Genomic DNA, 18,654 nt, shown 5'->3' with positions numbered 1-18,654 from the left:
CCTTACTCCATTCAGCAATTTTCAATCTTTTAAAGATCTCAGTACTGTCCCAATCAACCATATTCCCAATCCTATTCTCAATACAGTGGTGCCTCGCACAACGAGCGCACCGTAGAGCGATGAATTCGCTCTACGGTGACGCTTTTGCGATCGCTAAAGCGATCACACAACGATGGCCCCAATGGGCGAAAATCGCAGAGCGAAGGTCGGTAAGCTGCTCGCTTACCGACCTTCGCTTTGCGACCCGCCGATCAGCTGTTCGGCGGGTCAAAAATGGCCGCCGGAACAGCCGAAAGGGGCCGGGGCGCAGCGTTTTCGCGCCCTTGGTAAGAAGGGGAGCGCGCGAAAACGCTGCGGAAGCCCCCGAAATGGCTGCGCGCAACCATTTCGGGGCTTCCGGCAGCGTTTTCGCGCGCTCCCCTTGCTTACCAAGGGCGCGAAAACGCTGTGCCCCGGCCCCTTTCGGCTGTTCCGGCGGCCATTTTTGACCCGCCGAACAGCTGATGGCAGCCATTTTGGCGCCCTCGTTCTGCGAGGGGAGGGCGCGAAAATGGCTGCCGCCTATGGAGGAACTTCACTGAACGGTGAGTTTGAAAGCCATAGGAACGCATTGAACAAAGTTCAATGCGTTTCTATGGCTTTTTCCCTCCCGCACAGCGATGTTTCCCACAGCGAAGGTTAATCCGGAACGGATTAACCTCGCTGTGCGGGGCACCACTGTATCAGTATCTGTGATATCATCCATACAAATAGTTTCGACCTCAGCAGTCAGAAAGGTCTCTCCCAGCCCCACAGCTGCTTCTTCCTTCCTTTTATCCCTGCAATGCAACTCATCAACGGCAATCCCTTCCCAAGAATCAAAGGAAGGGTAAGCAATACTGAATACATTTTTCAATGTCTCCCTCCCCCTAGAGACTGACAACCCTCCTTTCAGACCAGATTGGCACCATACTTGCCTTACTGGCAAAATATTACTAACAACCAACTGTCATTGCCTATGGCTACAAAATTAAATTCTGTACCCTACCCCCTGTGGGACTCATCCAACCCACGCCCTTCTCTTCCATCCTTCAGGGTGAAATCGTTACTTTGATTTCCAAGCAGGCTATTATCCCTGTATCACAATTCAATTGGCATAATGGATTCTATTCCAAATATTTTACTGTTCCCAAAAAAGATGGAGGACTCTTAAATAGTTTGATTCGACCCCGTCAATTTTGAATGCTTACCTTAGATACCATTATCACTTTGCTTTCACAGAACGACTGGTTTGTCATAATCCATAAACAGGATGCCTATTTCCACGTCTCAATACATCCCTCATATCAAAAATACCTCCGTTTTCATGTAGACAATGCTGCCTTCCAATTCTGTTCCCTCCTATTTGGACTCTCTACAGCACCAAGAACTTTTACAAAATGCATGGCACCGGCCGCAGCCTTTCTACGTCTCCAGGGCATAAACATCTACCCTTACATCAACGACTGGCTGATAGTCACGGCATCATACCACGAGGCTGTAGCAGCAAGAGACACCACCCTACATACACTGGAAAAGGCCCATCTCCAGCCAAAACAGACAGCCACCTTCATCAGGGCAGAGATAGATTCACTACAAGCAAAAGATTTCCTCCCTCGTGAAAGATTTGCGAAAATAAAGAAGTCAGTTGCCTTGTTCCAACCTCTTCAAACAGTATCTGCACATCACGTTCAGCGCCTTCTCGGCCTCATGGCCTCCACGACATTGTTGATTCTACATGCCAGACTCAAAATGAGACCACTCCAATCTTGGTTTCTAGCCCTGTTTGATCCCATGATAGATCCCCCTACCAAAATGCTAACAGTCACTAAAGAATTAGCCACCCAACTTACATGGTGGACTTACCTTCCAAACTTGCGAACTGGTCAATCCTTTTTGCCCCTTCAGCCCATGATACAGGTCACTACTGATGCCAGCCCTTCTGGACTGGGGGGCCCACTGCTGGCATCACAAAATTCACGGCCTATGGTCAAAGCAAGAACAGACTCTTCACATAAACCCCCTAGAGTTACTTGGGGCTTTCAATACCTTTCTCCCACTTATTGAGGGACAGGTCATCCAATTAGCTACGGACAATATAACAGCACTTTTTTATGTCAACAAGCAGTGAGGTACTCACTCCCTTTCCCTTCTGTATCTTGCTGTCAACCTATGGGAGTGGTTCTATCAGAACCACATATTTCCAATAGCAGTTCATATTACCACAAACGACAACTATCTCACGGACCACCTCAGCCATTTATCATCGGGGACACACGAATGGTCCCTGAACAACACTGTATTCCATCAACTATGCCATCAGTGGGGCTCTCCATCAATCGATCTTTTTGCATCAAGGCTTAACCGCAAATGCACGATATTGTGCTCCAGAGCTGGGTTGGACAACAAATCGATCAGGGACGCATTCATGGTGGACTAGTCCAAGGATTTCCTTTACCTCTTTCCACCGATACCGCTCATCCAGTGTACAATCATTCAGCTTCGGCAGTTCAAGGCTCATGCAATCCTCATAGCCCCGAAGTGGCCCCAGCAACCCTGGTTCACTCACCTGACATCAATGTCCACAGACTTGGTTCGTCTTCCTCCAATCCCGTATCTTCTGACTCTCAACCAGGGCATGATCCACCATCCAAATCTGACCTCTCTCGATCTTACAGCATGGAAGATATCCCCGACGTGATGGCAATCTTACAATGGGCACATAAACCTTCAACTCTATCCTTATATGAAAATAAATGGAAATCATTCATCAGTTTCACCATTGATAAGAACTTACCTGCTGTACCCATTTTACTTAATACCTTACTTACCTTCCTCCTCCATCTTTTTGAACTTGGCCTATCATTATCCACTCTGAAGATACATATTTCTGCCATTGTTGCCCACCAACCTGACAACTTCCGCTCCGCAAAACTGTTCTCACATCCTACTGTCAATAAATTCCTCAAGGGACTCAACAACACTTGCTCACATCAACGTATTATACCACAATGGTGTATTCAGACAGTACAGTGGTGCCTTGCTTAACGGGTGCCCCATTTAACGATGAAATCGCATACTGATGAACTTTTTGTGATCGCTTTTGCAATTGCATTGCGATGTTTTAAATGGGGAAAAATCACTTTGCGATGATCTGTACCCTGTTTTGCTTACCCATTATCGCAAAGCGATGATTTTCCCCCAGCTGATCGGTGATTCCAAAATGGACGCCGGGTAAAAAAAATGGCCGCCCGCTGTGTTTAGGAATGGATTCCTCGCTTACCAGGCAGCGAAAATGGTCGCCGTGTGGAGGGTCTTCACTTAAAGGTCAGTTTTAAGCCCATAGGAACGCATTGAAGGGGTTTCAATGCATTCCCATGGGCTTTTTAAAATCGCATAGCGATGAAATTGCTTTGCAGCGATTTTTGCTGCACCAATTAACGTTGCTATGCGAGGCACCACTGTACTAAATGCCTTAATGCATCCACCATTTAAACCCATGTCATTTTCAAGCCTGCAGTTACTTACCTGTAAAATAGTGTTCCATGTGGCTATCACATCAGCAGAAAGGGCTAGTGAACTTGCCGCCCTTCGATGCAACCCACCCTTTACCCAATTCAGCCTGACAAGGTGACATTGTACTTTGATGTGTTCTTTCTGCCTAAAGTGGTTTCTGATTTTCCCATCAACCAACCCATTATATTGCCATCCTTCTTTAAATCTCCATCGTCTCCATTAGAGCATATGCTCCACACTTTGGATGTCAGACGGCTCTGTCCTTTTACTTAGACAGGAGTAAGTCCTACAGGAGGTCCAATAGACTCTTCATTTGCTTCCATGGCCCCCACAAGATGCCCATGCATCCTCTCAATCCATCTCTAGATGGATAGTTTACCCCATTTCTCTAGCCTATAAACTTTCAGGAAAGTCACCTCCTGAGCACCTTAGGGCTCATTCAACCAGAGCCCTGTCTACTTCAGTTGCCTTCCAGCGTGAAACCGAGATCCCAGACATCTGCCGTGCTGCTACATGGTCCACGCCGTCGACCTTCGTCAAGCACTACTGGCTAGATGTCAGAGCACGACAAGATGCTTCATTCGGCAGAACTGTGTTGGCATCCTTCCTCCCGTGATGTCCCACCTGCTGGTAAGTGAAGCTTGCTAGTCACCCATATGTGTGCATTCATAGAGGCCACGAAGAAGAAAAAGAGGTTACCAACTTGTAACCATAGTTCTTTGAGTGGTCCTCTATGAATTCACAGTACTCACCCATCCTCCCCTCTCTCCATCACGGCTCACTTAAAGTTGTACTCTTATACACCTGACGGAAAAAAATCTAGGAACTGAGGGGAATGGCGGGTGGGAGGAGCATACGCCTTGTGGGGGAATTACACCACTAAATTGTTACTTTCAGCTCTAGAATCTTCTGAGACCATCAGGGCAGGTGCAGACAAGACACATATGTGTGAATTCACAGAGGACCACTCAAAGAACTATGGTTACAGGTAGGTAACCTCTTTTTTTCTGGCCTCTTCCTAAAACTTTGGGAATTAATTAGACTTACTCAAGGAATAATGTTTATATATATCATATATACGTGTATATATATTCTTCATCCTCCGTTGCTTATAAAGCTGAAGCCTGCCTCCCCTCTTGTGTGCCTCTTCCCTTATTCAGTTTAGGTATTACAGTGGTGGCTCGCTTAACGATTACCTCGTTAAATGACGAATCCGCTTAATGATGAGGTTTTGCAATCACAAAATGATGTTTCAAAGGGCTTTTTTCACTTCCCGACGATCGGTTCCCTGCTTCAGGAACCGATTCTTCGCATTACGACGATCAAAACAGCTGATCGTCAGGTTTCAAAATGGCCACCCGCTGTGTAAAATGGCTCACCGCTGTGCTTTAGGATGGATTTTTCCCTTTACAGGCACCCGAAAATGGCCACCCTATGGAGGATCTTTGCTGGACGCTGAGGTATTTAGCCCATTGGAACGCATTGAACCGGTTTTCAATGCATTTCAGTGGGCTTTTTTATTTTGCTTGACGAGGATTTCGCTCTACAGCAATTTTCGCTGGAACAGATTATCCTCGTCAAGTGAGGCACCACTGTAATTCCAATTAAGTGTTACATGCAGAGACCCAAACAATCTCTCCCTCAGGCTCAGTTCACTTAAATTGTGTCTAACCCATTCAGAATATTTTGCTGTTTATACTTAAAAAGTACAAAGGAGAACCTATCAAAATATATGTTCAGTGGTGCCTTGCATAGCGACGATAATTGGTGCAGCAAAAATCACTGCAAAGCGATTTCGTTGCTATGCAATATTAAAAAGCCCATAGGAATGCATTGAAACCCCTTTAATGCGTTCCTATGGGCTTCAGACTCGCCTTTAAAGCGAAAATCCTCCATACGGCGGCCATTTTCACTGCCTGGTAAGTGAGGAATCCGTCCCAGAAAACAGCGGGTGGCCATTTTTTTTTAACTGGTGGCCATTTTGGAATCGCCAATCAGCTGTTAAAAAATCATCACTCGCAAAGCGATTTTTCCCCATAGGGAACATCGCAAAGCGATCGCAAAAAGTTAATCGCTGTTCGATTTTGTCGTTAAACGGGGCACCTGTTAAGCGAGGCACCACTGTACATCATTTTGTATATCAGGTAAGTGTAATAACTATTTTTTGTATTCTGTTATAGATCTTGTGTAAGAAACCCTATGGAAAGCATCATTAACAGACTGAGAGAGACAGGTGATGTTTTCTGTCAGAACTATACTCGGTCAACGGATGATCAGCCAGGATCTCATATAGGTAGGATGATAATAGAAATTAAGAAAGAAAATAAATTATGAAGTCAAAGCTGTTTATACCACAATTTTTAATTCCTAGCATAATCATTATAAATTAGGAATGTTTCTTACTGGGTTTTTTGTACTATGAAATTTTTTGTAGACGGTACTACAAATATTTATTCAACTAGTTTGAACTATCTTTGTTACATTTGCAGCTGAATTTCATGCATGTTTACTTAGAAGTAACTTCTGGTATATTTAGTTTGGTTAACTCTGAGGCATCTGTGTATAGAACAGCACTACTCTTATTAGACTTCTACTGAGAAGTTTGTATTTTGCTAAATGGAACTTAGCCTTAGGTAGGTGTCCCTAGGATTTCAGTCTGAATGTCTGAAATGTGTGATCTTATCTTTGTCAGTATAAAGTGACATATGTTTTGAGTTGCTTTAGAAAAAAAATTACAGATAAAGTCTGCAGAACTCTTAAACATTAGTTTCATCAGTGTTTGGCTTAAATTTCAGATTTTGCTGTTAACCGGTTAAAGCTGGCAGAAATTCTGTATTATAAAATCTTGGAAACCATAATGGTACAGGAAATGAAAAGACTACATGGCAAAGACATGTCTGTAAGTAATCTATTGTGGGGTGAGGAAATGGACAGCTTCTCTTAATGAAGGTTCATAATTCGTATATTATTCTCCCTAACTGTTTGTTTGTTTATTTATTTATTTATTCGATTTATATCCCGCCCATCTGGTATATTCTACCAGATCATGGGCGGCTGTTCCCTTACTCTGAAGATAGAATTAGACCTAACAGGTATTTTATTGTGCAGGATCTTGGTAGTAGTGTACAAGATTTACCTTCAGAAAGTCTCAGATACAATTGCAAATAGAAGCTTCCAGAAATACATGTTTGTCATCCTGTTGAACCTATAGTTCATCAGCGTAACACTGAACTAAGTGGACCAACCTTCAGGTTTGAATGTTTGAACTTATACTGAATTTTTTTCTTCCTTTGCTCTTTTGGGCAATAGAGAAAGACAGTCTACTGGTTCTTGTGGGTTTTTCGGGCTCTTTGGCCGTGTTCTGAAGGTTGTTCTTCCTAACATTTTGCCAGTCTCTGTGGCCGGCATCTTCAGAGGACAGCAACCTCTGCTCTGGTGTAGTTGGCTTGGGAGTGCAGTATTTATGGCTGTGAGATAGGCTTTTGTCTTTTTCTGTAGATGGGTGATTAGTGTGTATTGTTGTGGGTGTATTGTTATGCTAAGGAGAAGAGATTATCTGTTTATTCGCAAAGGCTTTCACGGCCAGGATCTAATGGTTGTTCTGGGTTTTTTGGGCTCTTTGGCCATGTTCTGAAGGTTGTTCTTCCTGACGTTTCGCCAGTCTCTGTAGCCGGCATCTTAAGAGGACAGGTTGCTGTCCTCTGAAGATGCCGGCCACAGAGACTGGCGAAACATCAGGAAGAACAACCTTCAGAACATGGCCAAAGAGCCCGAAAAACCCAGAACAACCATCAGATTATCTGTTCCTGTGGTTGATGGGTGTCATTATCTGGACAGTCTACTCTTAAATGCCTCTATCACATGAAACCTGAAGGAAGCTTTATTGTAATTGTCCTGTCTATCTTAGGATACCTACCTTTTGAGTTCCTAGGCCAGCTGATTATGTTCCTAGACTTTGATCAACTCTTCCTAGGTCTGGTACCGTATTATTCCTTTTTGGATGTTTGCACATTCATTGACAGTTTAGCTGTCAAACAATACAAACGCGTAAGCCACAGATTACAAGCTATCTACAGCATTTTCTGTTTTATTTTAATAAAGAATTCATTCATGCTTCAATTTTTCTGAAAGTGCTGCACCTTTGTGTATTTAAAAAGGATGGATTGGAGCACAACCCTCTGCGTGTCTATTCAGAAGTAAGTCCTGTTGTACTGTTTTCGTCCTACAGATATGGTTATAGGATTGCAACACCACTAAACTGAACTGAGATGGTGTTCTATTCTGTACTGAAAGGGCTTATTTTCCTACCATGAAAAATGGAAATAGGAAATGTGTGATCTTCCAGACGTTTCCAGGCTGATGGGAGTTACAACCCAAGAGTTTTTAGAGGGCTGCACATTCTCCATTCCTGATCTGCGGAGTTGGTGATATTTGCAATAGCAGCATTACCGTATTTTTCCATGTATAAGATACCCCCCACTTTTCTAACCCAAAATTAAGAAATCTAAGTGGGGCTTAGCAAGTGTAGGGGGAAAGAGATCAAAGCGCTGCAGGATTGCTTTGATCCCTGCTTTCTCCCTTCGTGCTAAGCCCCGTGGGGCTTTGCAAAAGGGGGGGGGGAGGGGTCAAAGCAATCCTGCAACTACACAATCATTTTGATCCCTTTCCTCCTTATACAGCACGGGATTGCTTTGATTCTTTCCCCCCTACTTTTGTTAAGCCCCATGGGACTTAGCAAGCAGAGGGGAAAGCAGGGATCAAAGTGATCCTGTAGCGCTTTGATCCCTGCTTTCCTTTTGCTAAGGTTTAGCAAGTAGAGGGGAAAGCAGGGATTAAAGTCCTGCAGGAACGTTTTGATCCCTGCTTTCCCCTCCACTTGTTTTTGTATTCTCCTTAGCTTACTTCGGTGTATAAGACGACCCTCAATTTTTAGTCTAAAATTTTTAGACAAAAGTATAGTCTTATATATGGAAAAATACAGTAATTCTGTTACTCCAAATACAATCAGAAATGAATGATTGTCCATTTATAGTAATTACATGAATACCTTTCCTATATGAAGTTCTTTCTTTTAAAAGAGATTAATTCTTGACAGTTCTTTAAAAAGAATTGTCTGTGGCAACAGAGCCATCTTTGATTAACTCCTAGCTATACCAGGAAAGGCAGGGTCATCATGAGTTTGTTAATGTTGGAGAACTTTCCCCATAACTCAGCTTTCTGTTAATGAAATTGATTGAATAGCTTCACTTTCCTTAGCACAACTGGAGAAGCACCCTTTTTAGTTTTGTTATATGCATAATGGTGCTCTTTGATTTTTCCTTCTAGGCTCTTTTAGAACAAGATATTTTCCATTGTTCCCTCTTTGCGTGTTGTTTGGAAATTGTGCTGTTTGCATATAGTTCATCACGCACTTTCCCTTGGATCATTGAAGTTCTTAACATCAGGCCATTCTATTTTTATAAGGTGAGCATAGATGAAGATGCATTTCATGTATGTAAACTTTCACACAGTACTCAACAATGAGCCCAGTTTTGCAACCAGTAAACACTCTGTAGGGGATACGTACCAATGCTCCTTCATAATGTGCTTTTGTTGCATTTCTATTTAACAGACTTGTATATACACTGGAAATTTCTTAATGTTGTGCACTGTGAATCACTCCTTGTTTGTATTTGTATTTGTAAAAAATGCTGGTTTTAACTTACAAAGCCCTAAATGACTTAGATCCAATCTATCTAAAAGACCATATCTTCCTTTATGAGCCTAACCAGTTATTAAGATCATCAGGCCTTTCTCTTAGGCCTACCACCACCACAGGCACGTTTGTTGGGGATGTGGGAGAAGGCAGTCTCTCTTGCTGCTCCTAGATTTTGGAACTTCGTCCTACAGAGGAGGCCAGCCAAGTTGGCCTCATCTCTGCTGTCCTTCTGAAAGCAGACAAACACCTTTCTTTTCAGGCAGGCTTTTCTTTAAATGGCTGGTTGACTAAGGGGAATTTTTAAAGCAGCTTTTTATTCTGTGTTTTACTTGTGTTTTTAATATTGCTCCTGTGTGTTTTTAATATCATAGTTGTTTAATGCTTTTTTAAAATATTGTAATAACTTATTATCCGATTTTTACCTTTCTTTTAAATACTGCAAGCCGCTTTGGCTCCTTCAGGAGAAAGGCAGCATAAGTATTTTAAATAAATAAATAAAATATTAAATATTTAATACTGGGGAGACCTAGAGAGCATTTTTTGTGGAAAATGATTATGTGGCTTAAACATAGAAGTTTCTTAGTGGTTTTTTTTTAAAGAAAATAGTGTTAGAGAGAAGATTTGTGAAACATACTGAAAGAGCACAGGAAAACATGTAACTTGACGAAATAAGTGGAAGAAAATATTTTGAAGAACAAGCAGTTTGAGATGGAGGGGAGGGATGTTTATTTTTAATTTGCATTGTTCATGTGTGACAGAAATGACTTTGCATTCAAGGTGATTGAAGTATTGATTCGATCAGAGGAAGGCCTTTCTCGAGATATGGTGAAACATCTCAACAGCATTGAAGAACAAATTCTTGAAAGCCTTGCCTGGACAACTGATTCTGCTCTGTGGGATGCCCTTCAAGCTTCTGAAAACAAGGTTCCTACCTGTGAAGAAGTATGTCAGCAGGCAAATCACTGAGAATTGAAATTATTCTTATACAGAAATCATTTTTGCTTGGATTAGAAAAAAGTCTAATGATTGAAATCTCTTTAAAGTCAGTGTCCTTTACTGAAGAAATCTGTCTGTAACTTCTAAAACAGTATTATTTCTATTTCTTAAAATTGCCTCTTCTCTTCTTTAGGTAATATTTCCATGTAATTTTGAAATTGGAAATGGTGGAAGAGGAATAGGACATTTTCCCATGATTTCAGCATCTCCTATAGTGCATCCTCGAGTAAAAGAGGTTCGAACAGACCTTGGGGGAAATCTTAGACGAGGTACGTTCAGGATACTGTGTTTAGTACTTGAAAGATCTGAGATATTGGAAGTGGATTCCCTAGGTAAGGGGGTTAAAAATAAATTATTTATGGTTATGTTAAAGACTGTAATACATATCATTGTTTTTCATCTTCAAAAACTAAGAAACAGTTACAGTGTTGTTCTGACACATTAGCTTAATTGTTATTATCAATCAATCAAAACATTTTTTTGGCATTAAAACCAGTAACCATACAATCAATATTTTAATTTCCACTGCAATATGATAAATATGCTCAAGTTATGTCAAGGTTCCTTGAAACAGCCTAGCAAGATATTCAGCTACACTCCCAATCAAAGCAGCCCCTCAATGAATCTTGTTAATTTATAGAGTTTTCGTCTTCCCAAATTGAACAGTTACCATATCTCAGTTGTTCTGAACCATTAGAAGTTGTAGTAGATTCACAAAATGTCAAACTGAATAAATGTTTTACTGTTCAAAAGGAGACTCAGTCATCATTTCCCAGCAAAAAAGAGGAAATGCTCCCAACTTTTAATGAACCCAATCGCAGGGTTCATAGTAATAATGTTGTACTTAGTGGCTCACTGGAAGGGGTTGTATGTCCCTGAGATTGTGAATATTTATATTTCGTATCAGGGATAGCAGTGATAGGTAAAGATTCCCCTTGACAATTTTGTCCAGTCATGTCCGACTCTAGGCAGCAAAGCTCATCTCCGTTTCCAACCCATAGAGCTAGCGTTTGTCCACAGACAATCCTCCATGGTCACGTGGCCAGCATGACTAGACACGGAATGCCATTTACACTGATATTATAGCAGTGATAAAAATGGTTAAATAAATAGTTTCCCAAAGAAAAGAACATTTAAACAAAGTTAAGAAAAAATAGCCTAATGTGAATGCTTTCTTTATTCATTCCACACTTCCTGCAGATTGCTGGACTGTGTTCTCTACCAAAGTTCACTTCAGAATTAATGGTCACTCTGTTATATGTGCACAACGGTTGAGTTCTCCAGAGGTTCTTAGACTGGAGCTCCCCGTGGCCCTATCCAACATAGCAGTGATGAGAAAATATGGGAACTGGAAGTCTAGAAATATCTGAAGGCCACAATTGTGTAGATTCTGGAAGATTTATTATTATTATTATTGCAATTTGAAACTTTAACTGTAGGAAACATTTTAAAATTATAGAATTTTATATTTTTAGGATAGGGCTATTCTATGTCTCAACATTCATTCCAAAATTTTCAAGCTATCCTGTAATTTGTTGCCTTGCTTCCTCTATTTTAGACATGCAGTTGTTGTCTCCAATCTCTGTTCATGATCGGTATAGTTCTCCTGTGGCAGGAAGTGCCAAAAGAAGACTTTTTGGAGATGAAAGCCCGAAAGAGAAGTCTTTGGAAAAAGATCTCATAGAAGGGACTAAGCTAAAAATTGCCCCGATGTCAAGCTTTGTTGATGAAAATCTTCCTGTTTCACCTGAACAGACGGTTCTTACTGTAGCAACAACTACAGTAACAGGACAGAAGATGACAATTCCATTGCATGGTACATAAAAAATATAACACTAGTTTATACTTTGTTCCTCAATGCTGATTCTTATTCTTAAAGATTTTAATTATTATGAACATTTAGGTGTAAACTGACTCAACTGTTCCATTAATAAGAATGAGATGGCCACCTTAGGCAGCTGATACTTGAGGTTACAAGAGAGCAGTAAACTGCTAGTTACTTAATTTATTGTTCCATTTAGGAATCTGTATGTTTAAAATTCTCATTTTTTGTTTTCAATGCTTTTGCAGAGTAAGTATTTCATTTTTTAATTTTTTTGTGTAGCAACCCTTCTATTTTACACACAAATGATCACATATTTCTGGTGTCCCCATTTGTGTTTTCTGGCACTCCAAAAGCTCTGAAGAACCCTCAACTGCTCCAAAAAGCAGAAGCAGCACAACATAGAATCGGTCTACTTCAAAAGCAGGCAACATTGTAAGAAAAGGAAAAATCGTCATCTATGTAGACAGTAGTTCATATTATTAAATTCATCATTCTTCTGCGTGGTCTTCTGTGAATGCACACAATAAGGGTTTAATCAGCGCCTGCGCTGGTCTCCTCGGAACATTCGAGAGCTCTGTAAAAGAAACATTGTTAGAATGACCTACACTGCGCATGCTCCGCCCACCCAACGCTCAGTTCCATTTCTCCGCCGTGCGAAGTGGTTCTTCTCGGCTGAGCTCTTGCTTTTCTGACTATTACTGGTTTTATTATACGGCTTTTTCGACCTTTGGACTGTTTCGGACTTCCCTTTCGCCTACCGTTCTGGTTTTTGTCGTTTCGGACTTCTCCGCGCCTTGCGCAGTGAGTTTTTCTGTTTCCCGCCTTTCTCTACTGGCCGTTACCCTCCCGGGGCCTATGCCTCCACCACCATCTGGGCCCTTTAGTCGCTGTGTCGTGTGCGCTGCTAAGATCCCCTTCCAGGACGGCCACGACACCTGCCTTTTCTGTCTGGGGGAATCCCATTCTCCCCAAAATTGCAGACATTGTCAGGCATTTACTAAGGTGGCTCTCAAGGCACGGCAGCAGAGACTAAAGCTCCATCTCTGGAATTCTGCCTTGTCGGCTTCAACTCCGGCTGCTATGGAGTTACCGGCCTCTTCCTCTACCTCCCTCTCCGAAGGCCCTCCATCCCAACCCCCTGCTTCAGGCTCTGTGGATATGCCCATATCGAAGCCACCTAAGAAGACCTCTGGGCCAAAACGAGCAGCCGCTTCTAAAATGGCTGATCCTTCGGCCAAAGCGGGAAAAAAGGACAAGGGGAAGGGAGCAGCTAAACCTAAGGATCCAACCCCGCAGCCCGCGGCTATGGCTACGAAGGCCCCCTCTCCCCTCATTGAAGACTCTTCGAGGGACAAGAACTCTGTGTCAGGGGTGCCTTCCCCCCCGCGTTCTCTCCAAACTGAACCACTGTTACCCCTTGGCATTGCGTCACCTACGCCAAGCCAGCTTGTGCAAGCTACCACAAGCTTGGGTTTAGCCCCACTCAGCCCTGTATCCACCGGGCGGGCTTCCTCGGTTCAGTCTACATCTCCGGTGCCTTCCCGACAGCCTTCCTCGCCAAGCAACAGGCGGGGAAAGAAGAAGCACCGCTCTCGGGATCGAGATCGCTCACCCCGGAGAGGAAGCAGGGAGCGGCATCGACGCTCTCGACGTCGATACAGTTCGACCTCCGAAGATTCTTCCTCTTCCGAGTCGACGCATAGACGTCGAAAACATCGCCGTCGTCGTCGTTCCCCCTCGTCGTCGACCTCGACGTCGTCGGATCGTCATCGTCGTCGACGTCGAGTCAAGTATGTTTATTTATCCTCGGCATCCTCTTCATCGACGCCGAGAAGACATCGACGTCGACGCCACAGAAAAATTGGGTCTCAACCTCAGCAACCAGGGCAAGCTCAACCTGCTCCACCCGTCCAGTCTATTCCCGTGACGTCACTGCCCCCACCTGCACCACATCCAGGGGTTACACCCCCTGTTGCTACCCAACCATCGGGCAAGAAGAGACATCATGAATCATCGTCGGAGGACGAAAACCCCTTTTTTCCCCAATCTTCCGACTCTGATTCTGAACCTCCCACACAGCCACAGCCTCAGGACTTACCAGTTGGGGAAACTGTTGGGTCCGATACAGGGGACCCGCATGAACCGTCACCATCTGAAGACTTTTCGTCTTATGCCCAGATGCTATCTAGACTGGCCAAGTCTTTGAAGCTCCAGGTTGACGAACCAACGCCTCCGGAGGAGGACCTTTTCTTCGGAGATGTTGCCAAAGGGAGATCCCCTCCGCCTAGTCTCCCCTTTTTACCAGCTCTTTTGAAAATCATTCAGGAATACTGGGAACGCCCGTCGGCCGCTATACCCTTACCTAGGCGTACAGAAAACATGTACAAAATCTATGGGGACAACGCAAAGTTTTTATTGAAGCATCCTATCCCCAATTCTCTCATAGTGGAAACCAGTTGTTCTAGACCATCCGGCAGAGCCCATGTCATTCCAACCAATAAAGAGGGCAAGAAACTGGAAATAATTGGTAGAAGGCTTTATTCACTTATAACGTTTATGCTCCGATTGGACAATTATCAAACGGCTCTTGGAGCCTACCATAAACAACTGTGGCTCAAGATCCTTCCCGGTCTAAAGTTGATTCCGGAGGAACATCGCCAGGCCTTTCTCAACATTTATGAGGAGGCCCAGACTGTCTCTAAGCACCAGAGGAGCGCGACAAGACATTCAGTTGAAGCAGCCGCTAGAATTCTCGTTACAGCCATTACTTTGCGCAGACACGCTTGGCTGCGTGCGGCTACTATCCTGGATGATGTCAAGTCCAAGGTGGAAGACTTGCCATTCGACGTCTCTGGTCTCTTCAGTCAGAACACCGACAGTCATCTGGAAGATCTACATAAAGCTAAGAAAACCGCTAAATCTTACTACATCCAAACACAGCCTAGGTTTAGCAGGTATCAATGGAAAAGGTCTCCACCACGTTATAACCAAAACCCACAGCAATTTCGACACTTTAAAGGTCAGGCTCAATCAAGACCGTCACAACCTCCTTCCGCAGCACCTACTTACCGTTCGCAGCAGCCGTCACAGAGGCGGCAGTCCTATAAACCCCCCGCTAAGAAACATAAGCAGTATCTTTGACTCGGACACAAGACTTCAGCCATATTTTCAAAACTGGTCCGTTGTAACAAACGATTCCTGGGTTCTCAACATCGTCTCTTCAGGTTATCGTCTAGAGTTTCTCGAATATCCCCCTTTAGGTCAGGCACGGTATACCTCATCCGATCCTGTCCTAGAAGAGGAAGTTCAAACTCTTTTGCAGAAAGGTGCCATTCAAAAGGTACCAAAAAGGGACTTGGCAAACGGGTTTTACTCAAGATATTTCGCGGTCACCAAAAAAGGAGGCGGCATAAGACCCATCTTAGATCTAAGAAACCTAAATACTTACCTCCGCCCACGCCGGTTTCGGATGGTAACCTTGGACTCCATCATTCATCTCCTGCAAAAGAAAAACTGGTTTGTTCTCATAGATTTAAAGGATGCTTATTTTCATATAACGATTCACAAAGACCATCGCAAATTCCTCAGATTCATCTTCCAGGACAGTATCTATCAGTTCCTTGCTCTACCGTTCGGGTTAGCGACGGCGCCTCGTACGTTTACGAAGTGCATGGCGCCGGTGGCAGCTTACCTCAGGTTGAATGGTGTTCATGTATTTCCGTATATCGACGATTGGTTAGTGGTCGCCCGGTCCAGACACAGAGCACTCAAGGACACACGATTTATACTTCACCTTCTCGACAATCTGGGACTCAAGGTCAATTTCAAGAAGTCTCGTCTGCGCCCATCCAAGGTGGTACATTACATTGGCGCCACTCTGAATGCCCGCAAGGGCAGGATCTTCCTCCCAACGGACAGGATACTCAAGCTCCACAGGGCAATAAAGAAATTTCAACCAGGCCACACAGTTTCGGCCAAGCATGCCCAGCATCTTCTGGGGCTAATGTCGTCAACAACACCTGCGTTAGCCCACGCTCGCCTCAAGCTCAGATCATTACAGAGTTGGTTCCTCTCTCTGTTCAATCCCCAACTCGATCACCCCAGGAAGCCTCTACTAGTAACCCCAGAATTAGCGCTACAACTTCAATGGTGGGATTATCCCCCGCACTTACGGATTGGACGGCCGTTCCGCCCCTTACGTCTCACCATTCAGGTTACCACAGATGCCAGCCCCACGGGGTGGGGGGCTCACTGCAGATCCCATCGCATCCATGCTCTCTGGTCACTCCAAGAACAGAACCTTCATATCAACCACCTCGAAATACTAGCAGTGTTCAAGGCGCTCAGGGCTTTCCTTCCCCTAGTGCAGGGCCGCGGCGTGCAAATCGTTACCGACAACACCACTGCCCTTTATTACATAAACAAGCAGGGTGGCACGCACTCCCAGTCATTACTCTACCTGACAGTGACTCTTTGGGAATGGTGCATGAGACACCACATATTCCTTGTCGCAGTCCACATAGCCACGGACGACAACACTCTAGCAGACGAACTCAGTCGTCGCAGAAGCCAGATGCACGAGTGGGAGCTAGATGCGGCAGTATTTCATCGTCTCTGCCTCCGATGGCACACTCCGGTAGTAGACCTATTTGCCACTCACCACAATACCAAGTGCCCTGTTTATGCGTCCAGGGCGGGGATGGGGAGGAACTCTCTCGGCGACGCATTTATGATCCCATGGGACATCGGCCTGCTTTATCTATTCCCTCCATTCCCTCTAATTCAGAGAGTGCTAGTGCAGCTTCGGACTTACGCAGCGGAAGCGATTCTCATCACACCATTCTGGCCACGCCAACCATGGTTTCCAACCTTGAGGGACATGGCAGTGGATTCGGTCAGGCTTCCGACGTTCCCATCCCTTCTCACTCAGAACAACGGCAAGATTTGCCACCCGGATCTCCATACTTTACGTCTAACAGCGTGGAGGATATCCCGGAGATCAAGGAGGTACTAGACAAATCCAGAAAATCTTCGACTTCTACTCTGTACTCTTACAAATGGAAGAGCTTCCTTAAGTTCACTGAGTCAAAGGGGTGGCAGGCCTCCCCGGCGTCTCTCTCCACCGTGTTGCAGTTCCTTCGCCACTTATTTGATTTCGGATTGTCCGTATCCACTTTAAAAGTTTACCTTGCAGCAATCGTAGCCTTTCAACCTAGGGGCTCTCCCTCATCCCAGCTTTTTTCTCATCCAACTGTGAGAGCTTTCCTCAAGGGTCTTACACACCTCAGACCTCCCAACAAGCCGCTGATACCTCAATGGTCACTCCACCTTGTTTTGAATGCCTTGATGAGGCCCCCATTTGAGCCTCTTGCTACGTGCTCTTTGAAGCTACTATCTCTCAAGGTATCCTTCCTAGTAGCGATCACGTCTGCTCGCAGAGCCAGCGAGCTAGCGGCCCTCAGGGCTGACCAGCCTTTTCTGCAGTTTTTCCAGGACAAGGTCGTTCTGCACACAGATGTGTCTTTTCTCCCAAAGATCGTCTCAGAATTCCACCTCAGTCAACCCTTGATTCTTCCTACACTCTTCCCCAATCCGACTAGTGACACGGAGCGCATGCTCCACACTCTTGATGTTCGGAGAGCGCTGTCCTTCTACGTTGCCCGTACCAAAGAGTTCAGGCTGTCCCCCAGGTTATTCCTCTGCTTCTTTGGGCAGAAGAAAGGCCTACCAGCCTCTCCGTCTTCAATATCTCGCTGGATAGTCTCTACAATATCTTTAGCCTACGAGGTCCAGCATCGCACTCCTCCGGAGGGATTGCGTGCCCACTCTACTAGAGCTGTGGCGTCCTCAATGGCTCTCCTACGAGGAGTTGACCTACCGGATATCTGCAGGACTGCTACGTGGTCACGTGCGTCCACCTTCATATCACACTATAGGTTGGACGTTAGAGCCAAGAAGGAAGCAATTTTTGGAAGAGCAGTCCTCACCTCTATCTTCCACTGACGGCCCACCATCCGGTAAGCAAGCTTGCTAATCACCCTTATTGTGTGCATTCACAGAAGACCACGCAGAAGAAAGACGGGTTACTTACCTGTAACCATGGTTCTTCAAGTGGTCATTCTGTGAATCCACACAAACCCACCCAACCTCCCCACTATCCGTCCCTGTATGCCTACGACATTCTGGTTATCTGGGGCGGATAAATGGAACTGAGCGTTGGGTGGGCGGAGCATGCGCAGTGTAGGTCATTCTAACAATGTTTCTTTTACAGAGCTCTCGAATGTTCCGAGGAGACCAGCGCAGGCGCTGATTAAACCCTTATTGTGTGGATTCACAGAATGACCACTTGAAGAACCATGGTTACAGGTAAGTAACCCGTCTTTTTCATTGTCATCGGCAACAGGCAACAAGAAGATATCATTATTAGATTATGCAGGCACTGATTGATATGTTAATATGTCATCCATGGCAATATAGATGAAAAAGAGAATAGCAAAACACAGAGAGAGAGAGAGAGAGAGTTCTCTTTTCCAAAAACTACAAACCAAGAATGGAAAAAAGGCAAAGCCAAAATATAAACCTAAACTACTAGAATATGGGT

General features: G+C 44.4%; 1 protein-coding gene across 3 annotated transcripts in view; it reads left to right on the top strand.

The window, feature by feature from the left end:
* The window catches only part of RBL1 (RB transcriptional corepressor like 1), a 44,846-nt gene that overhangs the window by 14,377 nt on the left and 11,815 nt on the right, over nt 1–18,654 (top strand). For all 3 annotated transcript variants that reach the window (XR_012086215.2, XM_072997043.2, XM_072997044.2), the window contains exons 10-15: nt 5,715–5,827; nt 6,330–6,433; nt 8,860–8,997; nt 10,010–10,174; nt 10,362–10,497; nt 11,787–12,044. Coding sequence is in view for 2 of the 3 variants with exons in the window: in XM_072997043.2 (XP_072853144.2) it covers nt 5,715–5,827; nt 6,330–6,433; nt 8,860–8,997; nt 10,010–10,174; nt 10,362–10,497; nt 11,787–12,044 (914 nt within the window). In the remaining variant the exon portion in view is untranslated. The remainder of the gene's footprint in view (nt 1–5,714; nt 5,828–6,329; nt 6,434–8,859; nt 8,998–10,009; nt 10,175–10,361; nt 10,498–11,786; nt 12,045–18,654) is intronic.

Source organism: Pogona vitticeps, chromosome 4 (assembly GCF_051106095.1).
Source record: "Pogona vitticeps strain Pit_001003342236 chromosome 4, PviZW2.1, whole genome shotgun sequence".
Lineage (NCBI taxonomy): Eukaryota > Metazoa > Chordata > Lepidosauria > Squamata > Agamidae > Pogona > Pogona vitticeps.
This window is presented reverse-complemented; position numbering and strand designations above follow the sequence as displayed.